This window comes from Giraffa tippelskirchi, chromosome 2 (assembly GCF_054371585.1).
Source record: "Giraffa tippelskirchi isolate mGirTip1 chromosome 2, T2T-mGirTip1v1.2.pri, whole genome shotgun sequence".
In the NCBI taxonomy this organism is placed as follows: domain Eukaryota; kingdom Metazoa; phylum Chordata; class Mammalia; order Artiodactyla; family Giraffidae; genus Giraffa; species Giraffa tippelskirchi.
The window spans coordinates 48,860,804-48,880,664 of NC_137276.1; the positions used below are offsets into that span (position 1 = coordinate 48,860,804).

General features: G+C 39.4%; 1 protein-coding gene and 1 pseudogene across 1 annotated transcript; one reads left to right on the forward strand and one right to left on the reverse strand.

The window, feature by feature from the left end:
• Positions 1 to 1,920: 1,920 nt before the first annotated feature.
• LOC145533355 (olfactory receptor 6C74-like) lies at positions 1,921 to 12,388 on the reverse strand. The gene is made up of 3 exons (XM_081560565.1): positions 12,331 to 12,388; positions 4,008 to 4,087; positions 1,921 to 2,899 (listed from the first exon to the last, which is right to left on the reverse strand). The coding sequence occupies exon 3, from the start codon at positions 2,857 to 2,859 to the stop codon at positions 1,921 to 1,923; it is 939 nt and encodes a 312-aa protein (XP_081416691.1). The 5' UTR covers positions 2,860 to 2,899; positions 4,008 to 4,087; positions 12,331 to 12,388.
• Positions 11,814 to 12,779, forward strand: LOC145539529 (olfactory receptor 6C74-like; annotated as a pseudogene).
• Positions 12,780 to 19,861: the final 7,082 nt, after the last annotated feature.

The following is a 19,861-nucleotide window of genomic DNA, read 5'->3' on the forward strand; positions in this document are numbered from 1 at the left end:
TCAAACACAGGAAACACAGTTTAAACTCATCATACCGGTGACTTAAAGTTATGATGGAACTCCTGAACATATTCATTCTGACTTATTCTGGTCCACATGGGCTAAGCAGTCAGAGGCAAGCCAGTCTTAGGCAAGGAGAAACTGTGAGTTCCAACCCAACACAGCACCTTACAATCTGATCAGAACTATCAACTTACGGCTTCTCCTAAGGAGTAATGGGTCACTTCTCACAGCTCCACCCTCTTAGTCAATACAGTATGAACAGACAAGTGTACCAGCTCTTAGCTTCCCCCTGAACATAGAAGGAATTGGACAACATTTCTAGTACCCCAACTTTCCCAGCTGTTAATAGGGTTGGATTCTATCTACCAGTCTTAGGGCTGGGATAATAGGGATGACACACCCTAGTCTCTTGGGACACACTAACAACAGAGACAGTGGTTTAGATAAGGACAAGGTTTGGGTCATTTTGGGTGACTGATGATGTCTATCTCCTGTACAAGTCTGGGCTAGGCTGTGAAGATTGGTTCTTTTATCTAATGGGCAGAAACCAACACAGAGGACTTTCAGGACTTCCCAACTTTTGTCAGATTCAAAAATTACTCATTTAACTTCTATTTTGGAAAAGTGAGAAACAAAGGCACAGATGTCCTTGGAAGACTGTAATTCCTAGGACAACTTATCATCAAATCACTCCCAAATATAAAAATTTAAATCACCCAGTACTTTTGACAATCTAAAACTCTTCCTAATAATATTATGCCTTAAATTAGAAGTAATTTTCAAATCAAGCTAAAAGGAAAATATGCACTCACATCAGACATAGTAAAAATCAAATGCACGTTATGCACATGCAGTGTTAGATGTGATGGGATCTATGTCCCTTTAGGGCCACTTACCTTCAGGTGGGAGCCAGTTCCTCAATGAAACTTCAAACACAGCAAATTACTCCATTTTGATCCTCCTTTTTTTATTATTAATGCACTCATTTTCCTTTTATATTTTTCTAATTATGATTTCTATTAGTTTTTGCCACACAAAATGTCAACCACAAATTAGCTTAACATAGATGACACTGGCATCTCCTACACCCAAGATCACACTAAGCTGAAAATACCTCTTAGATGGAAGGAAGGAATTTGCTACTGGGATCACCTACCTTTGAGCAATTTTTGCTTCTAGGACTTGGCAACATCAATTACAGAAAAAATAAACTTGACAAATTTGAAAGCTTTTCAGTTTGTTTATATTTCAAGAAAGAAGGAAAATGTTATTGATAAAATTTGATACATCTGGAAGACGATACACTGAAAGAGCCCATCTAAAACTTTGGAGTTACACTGAGCTGTTTGTATGCTAAAACCAATAGATACGGAGAAGAACTAGACATGAAGAAGAACTAGTGAGCATTCACATAAGTAGATTCAAATAATAAAACACCATTAATTTGGACTATGACTTTATATAATTTTCAGAAATAATTTGTAGCTGGAATTTTCAAACCTTGAGTATCAAATGGTAAAGAAGGTTATCTATCTGTCTTTTCTAAGGTATCATAAACTTTGAGCATAAAAATGTATCATGGATAGAAATGATAAAATCTTGAAACATTTTTATTATTGCATTAAAGACTTCATAGCTTATGATTCATGTATAATAGTTGCTTCACAATATTGCTTGAAATGAATTCATTAAAGACCAATCAATAGAAAAATCAAGGAAGATAGCTTTAGCAGAATATACAGAACAAATGAAATTTTCAAATAGAAGAAGGTATTGATTTGCAAAATAAGACAGTACCCATCCAGCTGAAAAGTAGCACAAGCTAGATTGCTATATGGAGAGCTTCTTGAGAACAGACTTTGCCAATGGTGGGAAACTGAACTAGAGGATCAAGCAGATCCACTTAGCCTCCAAACTCTATTTCTTCAACCTCATCCTAGAAAGTGTGTCCCTCAGAGCCTGGTGGACCTGCTTGTTCCGTAGAGTGTAGATGACAGGGTTCAGCAGCGGGGTCACCACCGTGTTCACAAGGGCAGCCTCCTTGTTGGAATCCAGCCTGTTCACCTGCTTTGGTTTCACATATATAAACACACAGCTGCCATACATCAGAGAGAGGACAATGAGGTGAGAAGAGCAGGTGGAGAAAGCTTTCTGTCGCTCCTTGGCTGATGGGAGTCGCAGAATTGTGACTACTATGTTGCTGTATGCAATGATGGTTACAGTGAGGGATAGTAGAATGACAAACGAAGTAACAAAGAAGAAATACATTTCAACAGAGCCGGTGTCAGAGCAGGAGAGATGAATTAAAGAGCCAAGGTCACAGAAGAAATGAGAGATGATGTTGGGGCCACAGAATGATAACTGGGAAACTTTGAGCATCAGACCAGTGAAGAAGATGAAGGACAAAGAATAGCACAAGAAAATCAAAAGGAAACTAACCCTCAGGTTCATGATGGATGCATAGTGCAGAGGCTTGCAAATGGCCAGATATCGATCCAACGACATCACAGCCATGAGAAAGAAAATTCCTGCTCCAAGAAATAAAAAGAAGAAGGCTTGTGTGAGACAAGCAGTAAAGGGAATTGTTTGCCTTCCTGAAAGGAAGATGGACAGCAGTTTAGGAATAACTGTGGTGATGAAACAGCATTCGCAGAAGGAGAAAGTGCTCAGTAAAACATACATTGGTGTCTGGAGGTGATGGTCAGCCCAGATGATGATGATTATGACCATGTTTCCCATGATAGAGGCCAGGTATGCCAGCAGATGCACCAGGAAGAGGAGGTTTCCCAAATGCTGGACCGTAGGAAACCCCTCCAGAATGAACTCCTGAATGGTAGACTCATTTTTTACCTCCATAGTTATCTGTTTCTCTGTTTGTTATCATTCTCTGCCTAATCTGTAAAGCAGAAAATACTATCACTGAAGAATAAAGAATTTAAATGATGTCAACTATTAAATAATATAAAAACACTACTTTATGCTATATTTTTGAATGAGATGATTTCATATGTTGAAATATTTTACTATAAATGATATTCTATTATCATTACCTTATTATATTAATAATAATAATAGTTATCAAATTATAAAATTAAAGATGTATTTTTGTTTTTGCTAATAAATTTCAATGTGTCACTTAACTCTTTGGAAAATAATATCTGTAAATAACAGTCCACAAGATAAACAACACAAAATGAAAATGATTTTTTGCAGACACATCCACAATTAATGGTTTAACAATGAAAGCTATCATCCTGCAGAATTACATCTCATGGACTCACTTTGTTCATTCTATGCTTCAGCAAGACATGCAATGTAGGAACCGTCCTATGCACTGATTTTAGCCCTTTGAAAATAGAAAATGTGAAAGAGCCATTTTCTTATTACCATGTTTCAAATCAGTTATTTTCCTGAAGTCTGTTCAGCCTGAGTTCTTTTTTCAAGACCCTAGGGTGAGCAATAAAGGTAATATATTATACTATCATAACCACCTAGTCTTTGGGTTTAGAGAAACCATATCTAAATTTGAGAGGGAAATGGTTTCGTGACTTGCTTATTCAGATTCAATGAACACACATATAATGGGTGAATCAGATTCCCTCACACTCTACCAACTAGCAGAATTGCAGTGTTTCATTCTGCTATTAGTTATAGATTACTCTTCAACATTCCTTTTTCTGGGAATAGTTTTTTACATTGTAAGTATTCAGTATGGCAGAATTAAACCTGTTTTCATTGCAATCCCTAGAGGAACACTCTTTTTTTTCTTAAAAAAATGCCAATGCCTAACTAGAATCCAAGTATATTGATGTAATCTTTGGGGAAGTGGTCAGTGCTTGAATAAATAAATAACCATAATTTAATTGTATTTTACTTAATTCCTTTTGGCCACATCTATTACTTTAACTATGCATGGGCCACATTAGAAACTTAAACATAGCCAGTCTCTGATTAAAATATCTGACCTGTTAGGTTGCAGGTTAGCCCCATGATCAAGTACTCACCACAAAGCAGCTCACAGGAAACAGTGTTTCGTTGAAAATATGCTTCACTTCTTAAAACAAACTAGGATGTTTTTCCGAGGCTAATGGAAAAGGGTAAAAAACACTTTTAGTTGAGATATACCTTTCTTGGACCTCATACGAAATTAATGGATGCCTAATGTCCTAAATTAATAGGAAATTACTAATGCTCCACTTTTTAAAAAGACACATTTCCAAACTCCAGAGTAACCTACAGTCATAGTTTTCCCCCATGACAATCTGATAAATTCTGGACCATTAAGACAATGCAAGCTGCCCCAGTCATCCACTAGCACTTTCTGTGTTTGGAATACCTGGACATATTTATTTCCATTCTACGATGCATCATGAACATCAAACTTCTTTGTGTATCCATCCCAGAAGAGAGTAAAAAAGATGAAACAACAAAGGACAATTTCCTGTTTAATGACCCTGTTATCAGTCACTTTTCCATCAACCAGACACCTCACTTCATATAGGGAAGGATTACAGCAGTCATAAACGAGAACACATTCAAATGCCCTTATGATATACTTATCACAGGCTTATTTACCATCAGCAGTGAGGATGCTCAGGGTCCAATGGACACATCTTTGGAACTTTCAAATTCATTAGAGGGAATTGTTTTTAATGGAATAGGAGCTAAAATCACAGCAGAGTCCCAGAGGACATTTAATTGCTTCATATTTGGAAATGGAAAATTCCAGCTGACATGTGTTATAATTACCCTTTCACTGCATATCTACTATCTTTCTCAATAGGCTGCACAGTCCTCTGTGAAAGTCCTTAAAGGTAGATTTTGCACAACTGTCCTAGAGTTGTAAAATTTACAGAATCACAAATTACATACATCAAGAAAGGCTTAAACAACAGAAACTCTTTTCCACATTAGAATTATCTTTGCTTTTTTATCTTTTTAACCTGGTATTTTCTTTATTGAGGTATTATTTGCATTCTATAAAATGTTCCACATTTAACTGTGCATTTGTGCAAGCTAAGTCATCTCAGTTATGTCCAACTCTTTGCGACCCTATGGACTATAGTCCACCAGGCTCCTCAGTCTGTGGGATTCTCCAGCCAAGAATACTGGAGTGGGTTGCAATGCCCTCCTCCAGCAAATCTTCCCCATCCAGGATTCGCACCTGCATCTCCTGCAACTTTTGCATTGCAAGCGGATTCTTTACTGCTGAGCCACCAGGTAATCCCACATTTCACTGTACAGATCAGTAATTTTTCATATGTAAACAGCCATTTAACCACCAATGAATCTAACTACAAAACATTTCCATCTCATCATAAGTTTGCTTTGCCCCTTCTGAGTCACTAGTCCACATCAAGACAAAACATCTTTGATTACTATCATCAAAATTTACTTTTGCCTGTTCTAGAAGATCACATAAATTGAACAGAGCATGTCTTCCTTTGTCTGCTCTTTTTCTTCAACATGTTTCTTCTAGGAGTTATCCATACTATTTCATGTATCAATGTCATCCTTTTCCATCGCTTTGTAGTAGTCCACTACAACGTTTGTGTATAGGTACACCACAGCTTTCCATGCCTCCATTGAAGGTCATTTGTTTCCTTTCCAGTTAAGGGCTACTATGAATAAAGCTGTTATAAATATTTTTATATGTATTTTTGAAGTTATACCATTCATTTTCTTCTGAGTATATAACTTGGAGTACAGATACTGAATTAACTATAGGATAGTTAACATTATAAGAGATTGTAAAACAGTTTCCAAAATTCGGTGTAGGGCTCTCAGGTACAATGCATGATAAATGGAGGTGCTACACATTCACTCCAACACTTGATCTTGTAAGTTGTTTTTCTTAAGTATAGTTGATTTAGAACTGTTATATTCTGTTAGTTTCAGATGTATAGCAAAGTTATTCAATATTTTATAGGTTATTACAAGACAATGGATATAACTTCCAATGCTATTCAGTATATCCATATTGCTTATCTATTTTTTATAGTAATTTGTATCTGTTAGTCCCATAACCCTGATTTTTCCCTACATGCTTTCCTCTCCCCTTTGACAACCACAAGTTTGTTTTCTCATCTGTGAGTCTGTTTTTCTTGTGCATATACATTCATTTGTATTATTTTTTAGATTCCATATGTAAGTGATATTATATAGTATTTGTCTTTCTTTGACTTATTTCATTAAGCATAATATTCTCCAGGTCCATTCAAGTTCCTGCAAATGGCAGTATTTCATTCTTTTTATGGCTAATATTTCATTGTATATATACATCTTCTTAATCCATTCATCTGTTGATGGGCAATTGGTTTGCTCCCATGTCTTGATTATTGTAAATAGTGTTGTTGTGAACGTTGGAGTGCATGTATATTTTCAAATTAGTTACATCAGGCTTTTTTGGATATATACCAGGAGTGGAATTACTGGATCATATGGTCATTCTGAGCTTCCCTGATAGCTCAGTGGGTAAAGAATCCACCTGCAATGCAGGAGACCTGCGTTTGATCTCTGGGTTGGGAAGATCCCCTGGAGAAGGGAAAAGCTACCCACTCTAGTATTCTGGCCTAGAGAATTTCATGGACTGGATAGTCCATGGGGTCACAAAGAATCAGACATGACTGAGTGACTTTCACTTTGGTTTCCCTGATAGCTCAGTTGGTAAAGAATATGCCTGCAATGTAGCAGACCCTGGGTTGATTCTTGGGTCATGAAGATTCCCTGGAGAAGGGACAGGCTACCCACTCCAATGTTCTTGGGCTTCCCTTGTGGCTCAGCTGGTAAAGAATCTGCCTGCAATGAGGGAGACCTGGGTTCGATCCCTGGATTGGGAAGATCCGCTGAAGAAGAGAAAGCCTACCCACTCCAATATTCTGGCCTGGAGAATTTCATGGACTGTATAGTCCACAGGGTCGCAAAGAGTCAGACACGACTGAGCGACTTTCACTTTCTTGGTCATTCTATTTTTAGCTTTTTAAGGAACCTCCATACTGTTTTCTATAGTCAGTTCAGTTCAGTTCAGTCGCTTAGTCGTGTCCGACTCTTTGAGACCTCATGAATTGCAGCGCGCCAGGCCTCCCTGTCCATCACCAACTCCCGGAGTTTACCCAAACTCATGTCCATCAAGTCAGTGATGCCATCCAACCATCTCATCCTCTGTCATCCCCTTCTCCTCCTGCCCCCAATCCTACCCAGCATTAGGGTCTTTTCCAATGAGTCAACTCTTCGCATGAGGTGGCCAAAATTTTGGAGTTTCAGCTTCAACATCAGTCCTTCCAATGAACACCCAGGACTGATCTCCTTTAGGATAGATTGATTGGATCTCTTTGCAGTCCAAGGGACTCTCAAGAGTCTTCTCCAACACCACAGTTCAAAAGCATCAGTTCCTTGGTGCTCAGCTTTCTTTGTAGTCCAACTCTCACATCCATACATGACTACCGGAAAAACCATAGCCTTGACTAGATGGACTTTTGTTGGCAAAGTAATGTCTCTGCTTTTAAATATGCTATCTAGGTTGGTCATAACCTTCCTTCCAAGGAGTAAGCGTCTTTTAATTTCATGGCTGCAATCACCATCTGCAGTGATTTTGGAGCCCAAAAAAATAAAGTCTGACACTGTTTCCACTGTTTCCCCATCTATTTCTCATGAAGTGATGGGACCAGATGCCATGATCTTAGTTTTCTGAACGTTGAACTTTAAGCCAATTTTTTCAGTCTCCTCTTTCACTTTCATCAAGAGGCTCTTTAGTTCTTCTTCACTTTCTGCCATAAGGGTGGTGTCATCTGCATATCTGAGGTTATTGATATTTCTCCCGGCAATCTTGATTCCAGCTTATGTTTCTTCCAGCCCAGCGTTTCTCATGATGTGCTCTGCATATAAGTTAAATAAGCAGGGTGACAATATACAGCCTTGACGTACTCCTTTTCCTATTTGGAACCAGTCTGTTGTTCCATGTCCAGTTCTAACTGTTGCTTCCTGACCTGCATACATATCCATAGTGGATACACCTATTTACAGTCCTATCAACAGTGTATGCGGAGAAGGCAATGGCAACCCACTCCAGTACTCTTGCCTGGAAAATCCCATGGATGGAGGAGCCTGATAGGCTGCAGTTCATGGGGTTGCGAAGAGTCGGACACGACTGAGCAACTTCATTTTCACTTTCACTTTCCACTTTCATGCATTGGAGAAGGAAATGGCAACCCACTCCAGTGTTCTTGCCTGGAGAATCCCAGGGACAGTGGAGCCTGGTGGGCTACTGTCTATGGGATCACACAGAGTCGGACACGACTGAAGCGACTTAGCAGCAACAGTGTATGAGGGTTCCCTTTACTTCACATCCTTTCCAAAATTTGTTATTTGTAGACCTTTTGATGATAGCCATTCTGACACGTGTGAGCTGATACCTCATTATGGTTTTGAGGCCAGAGGCCACAGAAAAATTGGTCACTCAGGCCACAATAGCCCAACTGAGGTACCCAGTAAGAAAAGTAGCCTTCCAAGCCAGTGATTACTATGGCAACAGCTTTCTGTTAGCTCAAACGACAAAGAACCTGCCTGCAATGGAGGAGAACTGGGTTCGATCCCTGGATTGAGAAGATCCTCTGAAGAAGGGAATGGCTACCCACTCCAGTATTCTTGCCTGGAGAATCCCACGGACAGAGGAGCCTGACGGGCTACAGTCCCCGGACTTGCAAAGAGTCAGGCACAACTGAACGACTAACACTTTCACTTTCACACTTTCTCCACATTGAGTCTTGCATCTCATTCTCCTTGCCTGTGTCTTGAAGAAATTCAAACCCCACTTTATAGATTCTTTAAAAAGAGAGAATCTGGACAGGTTAGATATGTCACAGAAAGCAACTAGTGTTCCCTTTTCTTCCTGAAAGAGGAATATGTGTGAAAGAGGAAGACATCTTATTTTTTCAAGATGATTGAGGAGGGCAACAAAAATATTCTTCAGATAGAAATAGCCAGTGAAAAGAGTCATAACATCATAAAGCTGACAGAGGCAGGAAGATGGTTGAGAGAGGTAAGTAGATTTCTACCATCTCCTTTCTCAGTAACCAGTATATTTCCCAAAAGCCTTTCTCATAGCTCTGTCAATTAAGCTCTTTCTCACAATAAAATTTGTTTTTTTAACCTTCAATTCTTGGCCTCAGTGTACACATCACACGCAGAAATTTTAGTCTGGAATTCTACTTCACGTCAGTAGCAACGTTCAAATTGGGATTTAGGAGCCCTTGGGAAATGAAGTCATGTGATTTCTTTGAAAAAATCTTGGCAGAGAACTCTGGACATATGGGAGCCAGTGTCATCACAGACAAAAGAAGATAAATATAAGGTTTGTGCGAATAACTATTATTCTCAATGGTGAGCAATTGGCTGCACCCAGGGCACTGGCCTTGCCCTTACTTCTGGCCCATGTCCTTTCAGCTCCCAGCAAGGGAGCCTGTCCTCACTACTCACTGGCTGAATACATCCTGCTTGGTGACCAAACACAATCTTGTTGGAAAACTACCACAGAGGCCCCAGATGTGCATGTCGGGAGCATCTTGACATTAATGCAGTGGACCAAGCAGGCTTCTGCACATGGAAAGGTGAGCATATGGTGGAGGAGGCCAGTGTAACAGAAGGTGACTTAGAGCATACATGTCAGCAAAATGATGTGCTTCAGAAGAAGAATCTTTGTCTCAGCATCACCCGGGGCTGGGTTCAGAAGAAGACCCCTGCTCCTATTAGCTGATACAGGATGAGGCAGAAATGTTGCATGTTAAATGATCTGTTACCCACTGAGGGAGGCCAGTCCAGACCTACTGTCAGAACCCTAAGTAGTCCCAGAGTCAAGTTCTCACCCAGAATTGCAGGCCATGAAATGTGGTTGTTTTATTCAATTCTGCTCCTTTCTGGGACTTCAGTGGTCAAGGCTCTGTGAAGCCTTGCTGTGGTATGAAAGAACCTGGGCTTTAGAAATAGGATTTCCTCAGTCAGGAACGCTGGGAACATGGGATGCATATTCACCCCACTCTGTGACAACAGGCTGTGGCAACTGAGCTTCCTTTTCCTCTACTTTCTGCTCAGCCCAGAGCAAGCACGGGATTTCTTGGAAGAGAATCACTGCAGGAGGAGGAAGCCCTACCCCTCATGAGATGACGAGTATATTCCTGGCCTCAGAGTCAGTGGTACCTTGGAGGACCTGCTGCAGTTAGTGGAAGACATGCAGTTGCTCCTCCAGGCTACCCTGAGGGCATTGCCACTCTAGGGTGAGCAGTTTGGTTGTAAGAGCACCACTTCTCACAACTTGACCGATGAGAGGTTGCAGGCTTTCAGCTTATTATAAAGATTCTAGAGCCCAACACTCTCAAAATAGATAGAATTCACTGAGGAGACTGAAGAGAGAAAGAGAATGCTCATTGACCATTGATATGAGCAATGCCATACTGGTGCCATGTTCCCAGACCTCCTTTGTAAATTGGCCAATCTTGTGAACCGCTATTACTCTTCATCTTACTTACATGCCAGCAGGAGCCTGAGAACGGCAGAGTCCATCCTGGATTTACAACTTATATCATGCTGTTGACCAACCTCCAATATCTCTGGCCTCCAGTCTCTTCTATAAATCGATTGTTCTGAAGAAAATCATCTCTAAGGCCTGTGTTTTTTGTAGGGCAGCATTAATCAATGATTGGAGAAGGAAATGGCAACCCACTCCAGTATTCTTGCCTGGAGAACTCCATGAACAGAGGAGCCTGGCATGTTACAGCCCTTGGAGTCACAAAGAGTTGGACATGACTGAGCGACTAATGCACAATTAATCAATGCTATTAACAGGATGATGGAAAATTTAAGATAAATACACCTAAGCTTTCACTTAAGCTTGAAATCATCAACAATATATTTCTTCCTATTTTAAAATATTTTGGTCACAGTATTTGGAAACAGCAGGAGCTCTGGATTCTAGGAGATAGAGCTAAAGTCTCACCTAGGTGACATAAACCCCCTGGAACTCTCTTAATTCTCAATTTCTCCTTTTATAGAAGAACAGGTGAGGAAAACATAATACCTAACATGATTATGGTGGATAGAAACAGAAATACTGAATTTTGGTGACCAGCAAAGTATCAGGCAATGGTAAAGTCCTCATCAAATGATGATTTGGACCATAGAGTTTGCTGTATATTTTAAATTGGATATTTAAAAGAAGTGTTACTACTACTACTGTTGAATTTATTACAAACTGATAATACTGTAAAACATATAAAGTGGCTTTAAAAGATGCCAATGTCAATAAGGGCTTCCCTGGTAGCTCATATGGTAAAGAATCCGCCTGCAGTGTGGAAAACCTGGGTTCAATCCCTGGGTTGGATTAATAAATAAATGTCAATAAGTCCATCTACTGATCCAACTATATTTAAGAGTATAATAATGACCCTAATATTGAAATTGGACATTAAGGGACACATAGGAAATGTGGACATTACATGTCAAGTGAGTTACATGTTTTATCATATTTAACTCTTATAACATGAACAAGCATCAGAAGTGAAAATGAAGTCCACGAAAGAACAAACATTCCAAAGATGATCCATCTCTACAAAGTTGGACTCAGTATTGAAATAGTAGGGACTCAGCTTCTTCTGGGTCAAGAATCAATTCACTGAGCCACTCTGCTATGCACCTAATTCCTTTCTGAGGAGCCAAATACTTGTTCTTATGCTTCTCTAAAACTTTTGAGCTCATTGTAATGTCTTTATTTTAGGTTAAGACCAGCAGGTGATGCTGAGTGGAAAAAGATGTCCATGAAAATGAGGAATGGGACAACTGTCCAAGAATTCACCTTGGAGGGCTTTCCTGCTGTCCAGCACCTGGGCAAAATCCTCTTCCTTGTGCACTTTCTGGCATACCTGGCATCCATTGCAGGCAATGCAGTCATAGTCACCATCACCTGTGCTGACTCCAGGCTACAGACACCTATGTACTTTTTTCTAAGCATTTGCTCTTTCTTTGAGTGTTGCTTCACAAGTGCTGTTATTCCTAAGTTGCTGGTCATCTTTCTTTTAGGCAAGCAGACAATTTCCTTTGCTGCCTGTTTCATACAAGCCTTTGTCTTTGTATTTCTGGGAGCAGCAGGGTTCCTCCTCATAGCAGTGATGTCTCTGGATCGGTACCTAGCCATTTGCAAGCCTCTTCATTACACGACCATCATGAACCTGAGGACTTGCTGCCTCCTGGTCACAGCCTGCTTTGCTTTGAGCTTCATTCTCATTACTAGTCTGGTGGTGAAGGTGTCCCAGTTATCCTTCTGTGGCCCCCATGTCATACCTCACTTCTGTGACCTCGGCCCCTGATCCATCTCTCCTGCTCTGACACCAGGTCTGTTGAAACATTGCTCTTTGTCCTTGCTTTATGTGTCCTTTTGACATCCCTCATCATAACCATCATTGCATACAGCAACATAGTAGTCACAATCACTGGACTCCCATCAGCCAAAGAGCGGCAGAAAGCTTTCTCCACCTGCTCCTCTCACCTCATTGTTCTCTCTCTGATGTATGGCAGTTGTGTCTTTATATACATGAAACCAAAGCAGGTGAACAGGCTGGACTCCCATAAGGAGGCTGTCCTTGTGAACACGGTGGTGACCCCTGTTGAACCCTGTCGTCTACACTCTACGGAACAAGCAGGTCAGCCAGGCTCTGAGGGAGACCATGAGCAGAAAGAAACTATCAAGATTTAAAAAAAAATCACCTAGCCTTGGAGTGGAAGTCTTCTAAAAACCATCCATCTTCATTCCAGAGCTCATAATTGAAAGTCTCTTGCAGACCTCACTTAATCTGTTCACTCGTCCCCAGTAAAATGGAAATCTCTGTGTTCTCAAGGCCACATTCATCATGGTATTTCTTCCTAAATATACCACATGTTGATGACAGCTGATTTAATTGCCAAATCCTTTAATGAATTTTTACTCTTCCCTCTGTTATAAACCATGTGCTTGAAATTTCCAAAATTTAGTCATTTTGCCAGAGTAGAAATATGTCTATTTTTCCTTCAGAAGAAACACCACAAGCAAGATTGACATATTTTTCTTTTGTTTTTTTTTTAAACCAATGTCTGAAGTTAGATAATCACAAATACATCCCACATCATGATTGGATCATACTTATCTTGAAGGTCCTGTTACAGAATTTATATTTCACCTTATTGACAATCAAGAAGTACTAAATTTTCTCTTAAAAAATCACGTATATGTTATAATTAGCTACATATTATATGCCATAGCTATGGATGTTGTATTAAAAAGAGATTGGAAATGCCAAGGTCAAAGTAGGAAAGTGGGTACAGAGAGTGTTACAGAAACTGGGAGAAAGAGAATGATAGTTTAGGAAGTAGCAGTGGGAATGGAATACACAGAGACCAATAGTAAATTCTGAATGATTTTTCTCTGGACAAGTCTGGGTTCTAAGCTTGCTACTAACTCATCAAGTTCCAAAAACTCATCAGGTACCTTATCCATCAAATGTGAGGTTTGTGCTAGATAATCTCTAGAGTCCATTTGAAAATATCCTGGAGATAGATAGATTCCAGATGCTGCAAGAATCTGGAAATTATTAGTAAGTTCCACTGTGAGAGGTGAATTACTGGAAAATGTATTGAAGTTGTTGAGGTCTAGTGTTTTAGGAGCAAATCATGATAAATCTACTGAGAAAGGGGTAAGCCAAGATTTTAATCAAGATTTTATGATAATTTACTTAAACTAATCAGTTGTACTTTTCATTTACTTGAGACACACTATGATTAAAGGGTGAGCCTAACAAATAGAAAATTGAAGACCAGAAATCTCAAATTGAATTTATGGATCCAGGCTGGTCATTGCCCGCCACAGGTAACACCCAGTGAAGGACGAATTCTAATATGAGGATTAATACATTAGATCCTGGGGATGTAAAATATTTTCTTGAGACAGATTCCTGAGTTAATTTTATACCAAAAAAAAAAAATTCCAATAGTAAATTTTAAAACATTTCAAGGAGATAAGATTAAAACACAAAAAGCTGTAGATATTTAATGTATGCAAGTTGATGTGTTTGAAGATAAGGATACACTTGTGAAACTGTCATCACTCTAATGCCATAAACCTATCTATCACCTCTGAGAGTTTCATCCTGTTGCTTTTGCTGTTGTTTTTTCCTTATATGGTAAAAGCGCTTAATATAAGATCTACCCTCTTAGAAAAATTTTAAATAGACAACAGAACATTGTTAACGATAGGCTCTATGTCATACAGCTGTCCAGAACCCCTTTATTTTGTGTAACTAAAACTTTGTTCCTCTACTGCTGCTGCTGCTGCTGCTAAGTCGCTTCAGTTGTGTCCGACTCTGTGCGACCCCATAGACGGCCGCCCACCAGGCTCCCCCATCCCTGGGATTCTCCAGGCAAGAATACTGGAGTGGGTTGCCATTTCCTTCTCCAGTGCATGAAGGGGAAAAGTAAAAGAGAAGTTGCTCAGTCTTGTATGACTCTTAGCGACCCCATGGACTGTAGCCTACCAGGCTCCTCCATCTATGGGATTTTCCAGGCAAGAGTACTGGAATGGGGTGCCATTGCCTTCTCCGTGTTCCTCCACTAATACCTCTCTATTTTCTTCCCCCTGCTTCTGACAACCAACACTCAATTTTCTGCTTCTATGTGTTTGATTAGATTCCACATATAACAGAGATCAAATAGCGTTTGTCTTTTTGCATCTGGAATATTTTACTTAGATAATATCCCCCAGTTACATCCATGTTGTGGTAAATAACAGGAGTTTTTTCTATTTTTAAGGCTGAAAAATATTACACTACATATATACATATATATGTATGTATATATATATATATGCCACAAATTCTTTATCTGTTCCTCTGTAGATGCACATTTAGGTTATTTACATATCTTAGCTATTAAAAAATGCTTCAGTGAACAAGAGTACAGTTATCTTTTTGAAATCCAAATTTCAATTTCTTTAAATATACACCATTGCAGTCAGAAAGAGAAACTCAAGTGACATGGAATTTTTATCAATGTTGATGCAACAGAGACTATGAGCAAACCTTAAAGATACCGAGGTCTCATTAGGAGAATTTACAATACAGTTGGATAGACGCTGAACATACTACATAAGTCTGAGGAAGTTCATTGGTTGTTGTTGGAAGCAAAACATTGTCATATTAACAGGGAATGAATTGCATGAATTCTGAATGAAAACAGTGTAATATGTGCTCTCAAAGTCTATATTATCCTTGTAGCATCTTCAAATAAAATTAGTCATAATTACCCTAGAGTGTACAAAATACCACACAACACTATGTGTGTAAAAGAACAATTAGATAGTTTCTTATGAACAAAATATCACAAAAAGAAGTAAAGAAAAAAATCGCATTTAAATTACACCAAAAAATACCTAGGAATAAACTTAACTGAGGAGGTGAAAGACTTATATGCTGAAAACTGTAAAAACTGATAAAGAAAATTGGAGATGATTGAAGAAAATGGGGAGATATCCCATCCTCTTGGATTCATTTCAGTTCAGTCACTCAGTCATGTCCAACTCTTTGCGACCCCATGAACCGCAGCATGCCAGGCCTCCCTGTCCATCACCAACTCCTGGAGTTTACCCAAACTCATGTCCATTGAGTCGGTGATGCCATCCAGCCATCTCATCCTCTGTCATCCCCTTCTCCTCCTGCCTTCAATCTTTCCCAGGATCAGGGTCTTTTCAAATGAGTCAACTCTTCGCATGAGGTGGCCAAAGTATTGGAGCTTCAGCTTCAACATCAGTCCTTCCAGTGAACACCCAGGACTGATCTCCTTTAGGATGGACTGGTTGGATCTCCTTGCAGTCCAAGGGACTCTCAAGAGTCTTCTCCAACACCACAGTTCAAAAGCATCAGTTCCTTGGTGCTCAGCTTTCTTTGTAGTCCAACTCTCACATCCATACATAACTACTGGAAAAACCCTAGGTTTGACTAGATGGTCCTTTGTTGGCAAAGTAATGTCTCTGCTTTTTAATATCCTGTCCAGGTTGGTCATAACTTTTCTCCAAGGAGCAAACTTCACTGATGCTCTTTTCAACTTAAATGAATGATTTTTGTTTGTGTTTTATTTTTAAAATTTTCTATAATTACATCCTCAAATTTGCTATTCTGTCATCTGTAATGTCCAATATGCTATTCATTCCATCCAATAAAATTTTCATCTGAGCCATATTGTTTTGACTAAAAGAAGGTGCACTTTGCATTTTAAAAGCCCCATATTGAGGTATGATTGACAGGTAAAAAGCTTTGCATACTTAATGTATACAACTTGATGACATTGGAGATAAGAATGCACTCATGAAAACATCATCACAATCAAGGCCATAAATCTATACATCACCTCCAAAAGTTTCTCCCAATCCCTTTAGTTTTGTTTGCTTTTGTAGTTAAGAACACAACATAAGATCTGCCCTCTAACCAAAAATTTAACAACACAGTACAGTATCATAACACTAGGCCCAATGTTGTATGGTGGAGTCTAAAACTTACTCATCTTGCAGTGCTGAAATTTGTATATTTTGACTGACACCTACCTCTCCCTTTCTGGCTCACCTCAGACCTTCTTAAGCCACTGTTCTACTCTCTGTCATTTGAGTTTGGATATTTCAGATTCCTCATAAAAAAGATCAGATAGTATTTGTCTTTCTAGGTCCAGCTTATTTTATTCAGTACAGTGTTCTCTAGGTCCATTCATGTTGTCATGTGTTTTAGGATTTCCTTCTTTTACAGTTCAATAATATTCTACTGATGTATATACCACATGTTTTTATCCATTCATCCTTCAGTGGGTACAATTGTTTCTATAACATGGCTATTATGAATAATGTTGCAAGGAATCTGGGAGTGCAGATGTCTCTTCAATATCTGGATTTCAATTTCTTATTTATTTATTCTTGGCTTCATTGAGTCTTCATTGCTGTGTGTGAACTTTTTCTAGTTGCAAAGAGCAGGGGCTGCTCTTCATTGTGATGTGAGGGCTTCTCATTGCGGTGGCCTCTCACTGCAGAGCACGGGCTCGAGGCACACAGGCTTCAATTGTTGTGGTACATGGGCTCAGTTACTCAGCAGCATGTGGGATCTTCCCAGAGCAAAGATTGAAACCATGTCTGCATTTACAGGCAGATTCTTAATCACTAAACCACCAGGGAAGTGCCTGGATTTCAATTTCTTGAATACATACCCACAAGAGGATTTGGAAGTCATATGATAGTTCTGTGTTTAATTTTTTAATGAATTTCCCTACTATTTTCCACACTGGCTTCACCAGTTTACATCCCCATCAAAAATGTACAACAGGGGCTTCCCTGGTGACTCAGTGGTAAAGAATTTACCTGCCAGCACAGGGAATATATGTTTGATCCCTGACCTGGGAAGAGTCATGTGCCTCAGAGCAACTAAGCCCATGTACCACAACTACTGAACCTGTGCTCTAGAGCACAGGAACTGCAACTACTGAGCCCATGTGCTGCAACTACTGAAGCCTGCACACCCTAGAGCCCATCTTCCATAACAAGAAAGCCCCTGCAACAAGAAGCCTGCATACCACATCTAGAGGGTAGCCTCTGCTACCTGCAACTAGAGAAAAGCCTGTGAAGCAACAAAGACCCAGCACAGCCAAAATAAATAAATAAAATTACTTTTTAAAAGTGCACAACAGTTCCCCTTTCTCAATATCCTAATCAACACTTCTTGTCCTTTGATTTTTCTGGTAGTAGACATCTTCACAGGTGTGAGATGAGATCTAACCATAGTTTTGATTTGCATTTCCCTTTTGATTAGTGATGCTGAGCATTGTTTCATGTGCCTGTTAGTCATTGATATGTCTTCTTTGGGAAAATGTCTACTTAGTTCTTTTACAAAACCCTTATCTTATCAGGGTTATTTCTGGGGGTTTTGTCACTGATTTATATGTTTTCTTCATATAGTTGGGGTACTAAAGGTTGTGTATGGCCCCAGTTCAGCACTACCTCTTCTCATTACCCTGCACACAAGGCTCACCTTAAGCTAGCCCCTCCTAGCTGTGCACCTGCATGCCCTCAATCCCCCCAGCCTCCTCTGCCACGCACCCTCATGTGAGGAGATCCTGCTGTCAGTAACTACACAGTTCATTAGTAGTTCTGGGAAAAATCATTGTTGACACAATACCTCAAGCCAAAGGAGTATCCCAAGTGTGAGAAAAAGAGAGATGCCTACACAAAAAATACAGGGATCTTTACATACGCATGTGTGTTTAGTTGCTCAGTCATGTCTGACTCTTTGTGACCCCATGGACCATAGCCCACTAGGCTCTTCTATCCATGGGGATTCTCCAGGCAAGAATACTGGAGTGGGTTGCCATGCCCAACCAGGAGATCTTCCCAACCCAGGGATTGAACCTAGGTCTCCCACATTCCAGGCAGATTCTTTACCATTTGAGCCACTAGGAGAGCCCAATGCATATGCATAGATTAGACAAAAATGTGTTCTGTAAGTTGAGTAAATCTGTTCTTCAAATTCTTACATAATCATTTGCCAAAAGTCTTCACAATATGGAGTTTTATTATGTCTGCAGTCACAGAATAATATGGTCAGAGAAAAGCATTGTGGCTATCAACCAACCAAGCCAGGTAAATTCTAGCTCCAGGGTTTTCCTCACTGTTTTGCCCCCAAACTTATCATTTCCTATCAAAATCTTGACTAATTAAATTACAGTTGTAATTCTTTCATTAAAACATCCTATTATCTCTCTGCCATGCTCAAATTGTGTTTCTATTATAGCATGTTGCACGTGTCGTATCAGGTAGCAATAGTGTTATTTCACGTTAGAACTAACAACGGACACCCAGAGGTTATTGTATCAAATCTCTCATTCATAAACATAGATCCTTGTTATAGATTTATTTGATGAGACTTTTCAATTACAGTTAGACTTATTTCCATCTATGATTAAACTTCCTTAAATTTTCTATAGTTTCCCTTCCTGTGTTCCTTCTTCTTCAGGTCTTCTGTAGTGAACTCAACCTGGCAAAACAGTAAAACCAATGGGAACTTTCAATTTCAACTACAGACATATAAATTTTCATCACAGTGGGAACAAGAGTTGTAAAGATTTATATTCTACTTATCTACAACATATTCAACATTGAAATAATTTTATTGAATCAGTTTAAATAATTTTTATTACCATTATGACAATTATGTACATATGTGTCCTTCAAAACTCAATATAGTGACTATGTTACATCTATCCCTAAATCAATTTGATATTCTTAATACTTGTGAATTTTGCTCTCCATCCCCTTGCACTCATCACAAGTAGATACTTAAAACCACATTTTTTCAACTTTGAGATTCCACATGCATCAAATGAAATTATGTATGTTGGGTTCTTCATTAAAATTTGTTGAATGCTATTGATCTAAAACAAATGAATAGGACTTCCCTGGTGGTCCAGTTGTTAAGAATCCACTTGCCAATGTAGGGGACACAGATTTGATATCTGATCCAGGAAAATTCCACATGCTGTGGGGCAACTAAGCTCAAGTACCACAACTAGTGAGGCTGCACTCTAGGGCACATGAGCTGCAACTACTGAGCTCACGTGCAACAACAACTGATGCCTGCACACTCTAGAGTTCATGCTCTTCAACAAGAGAAGCCACTACAAGGAGAAGCCCACACCACAACCAGAGAGTAGCCCCCATTCGCCACAACTAGAGAAAGTCTGCATGCAGCAATGAAGACCCAGCATAGCCAAAAATAAAAATAAATTAATTTCAAAAACTAATAAATAGAAGAAGGTC

Coding starts and splice junctions, on each gene's coding strand:
- LOC145533355 (XM_081560565.1), bottom strand. CDS start 2,859: ATGGAGGTAAAAAATGAGTCTACCATTCAGGAGTTCATTCTGGAGGGG.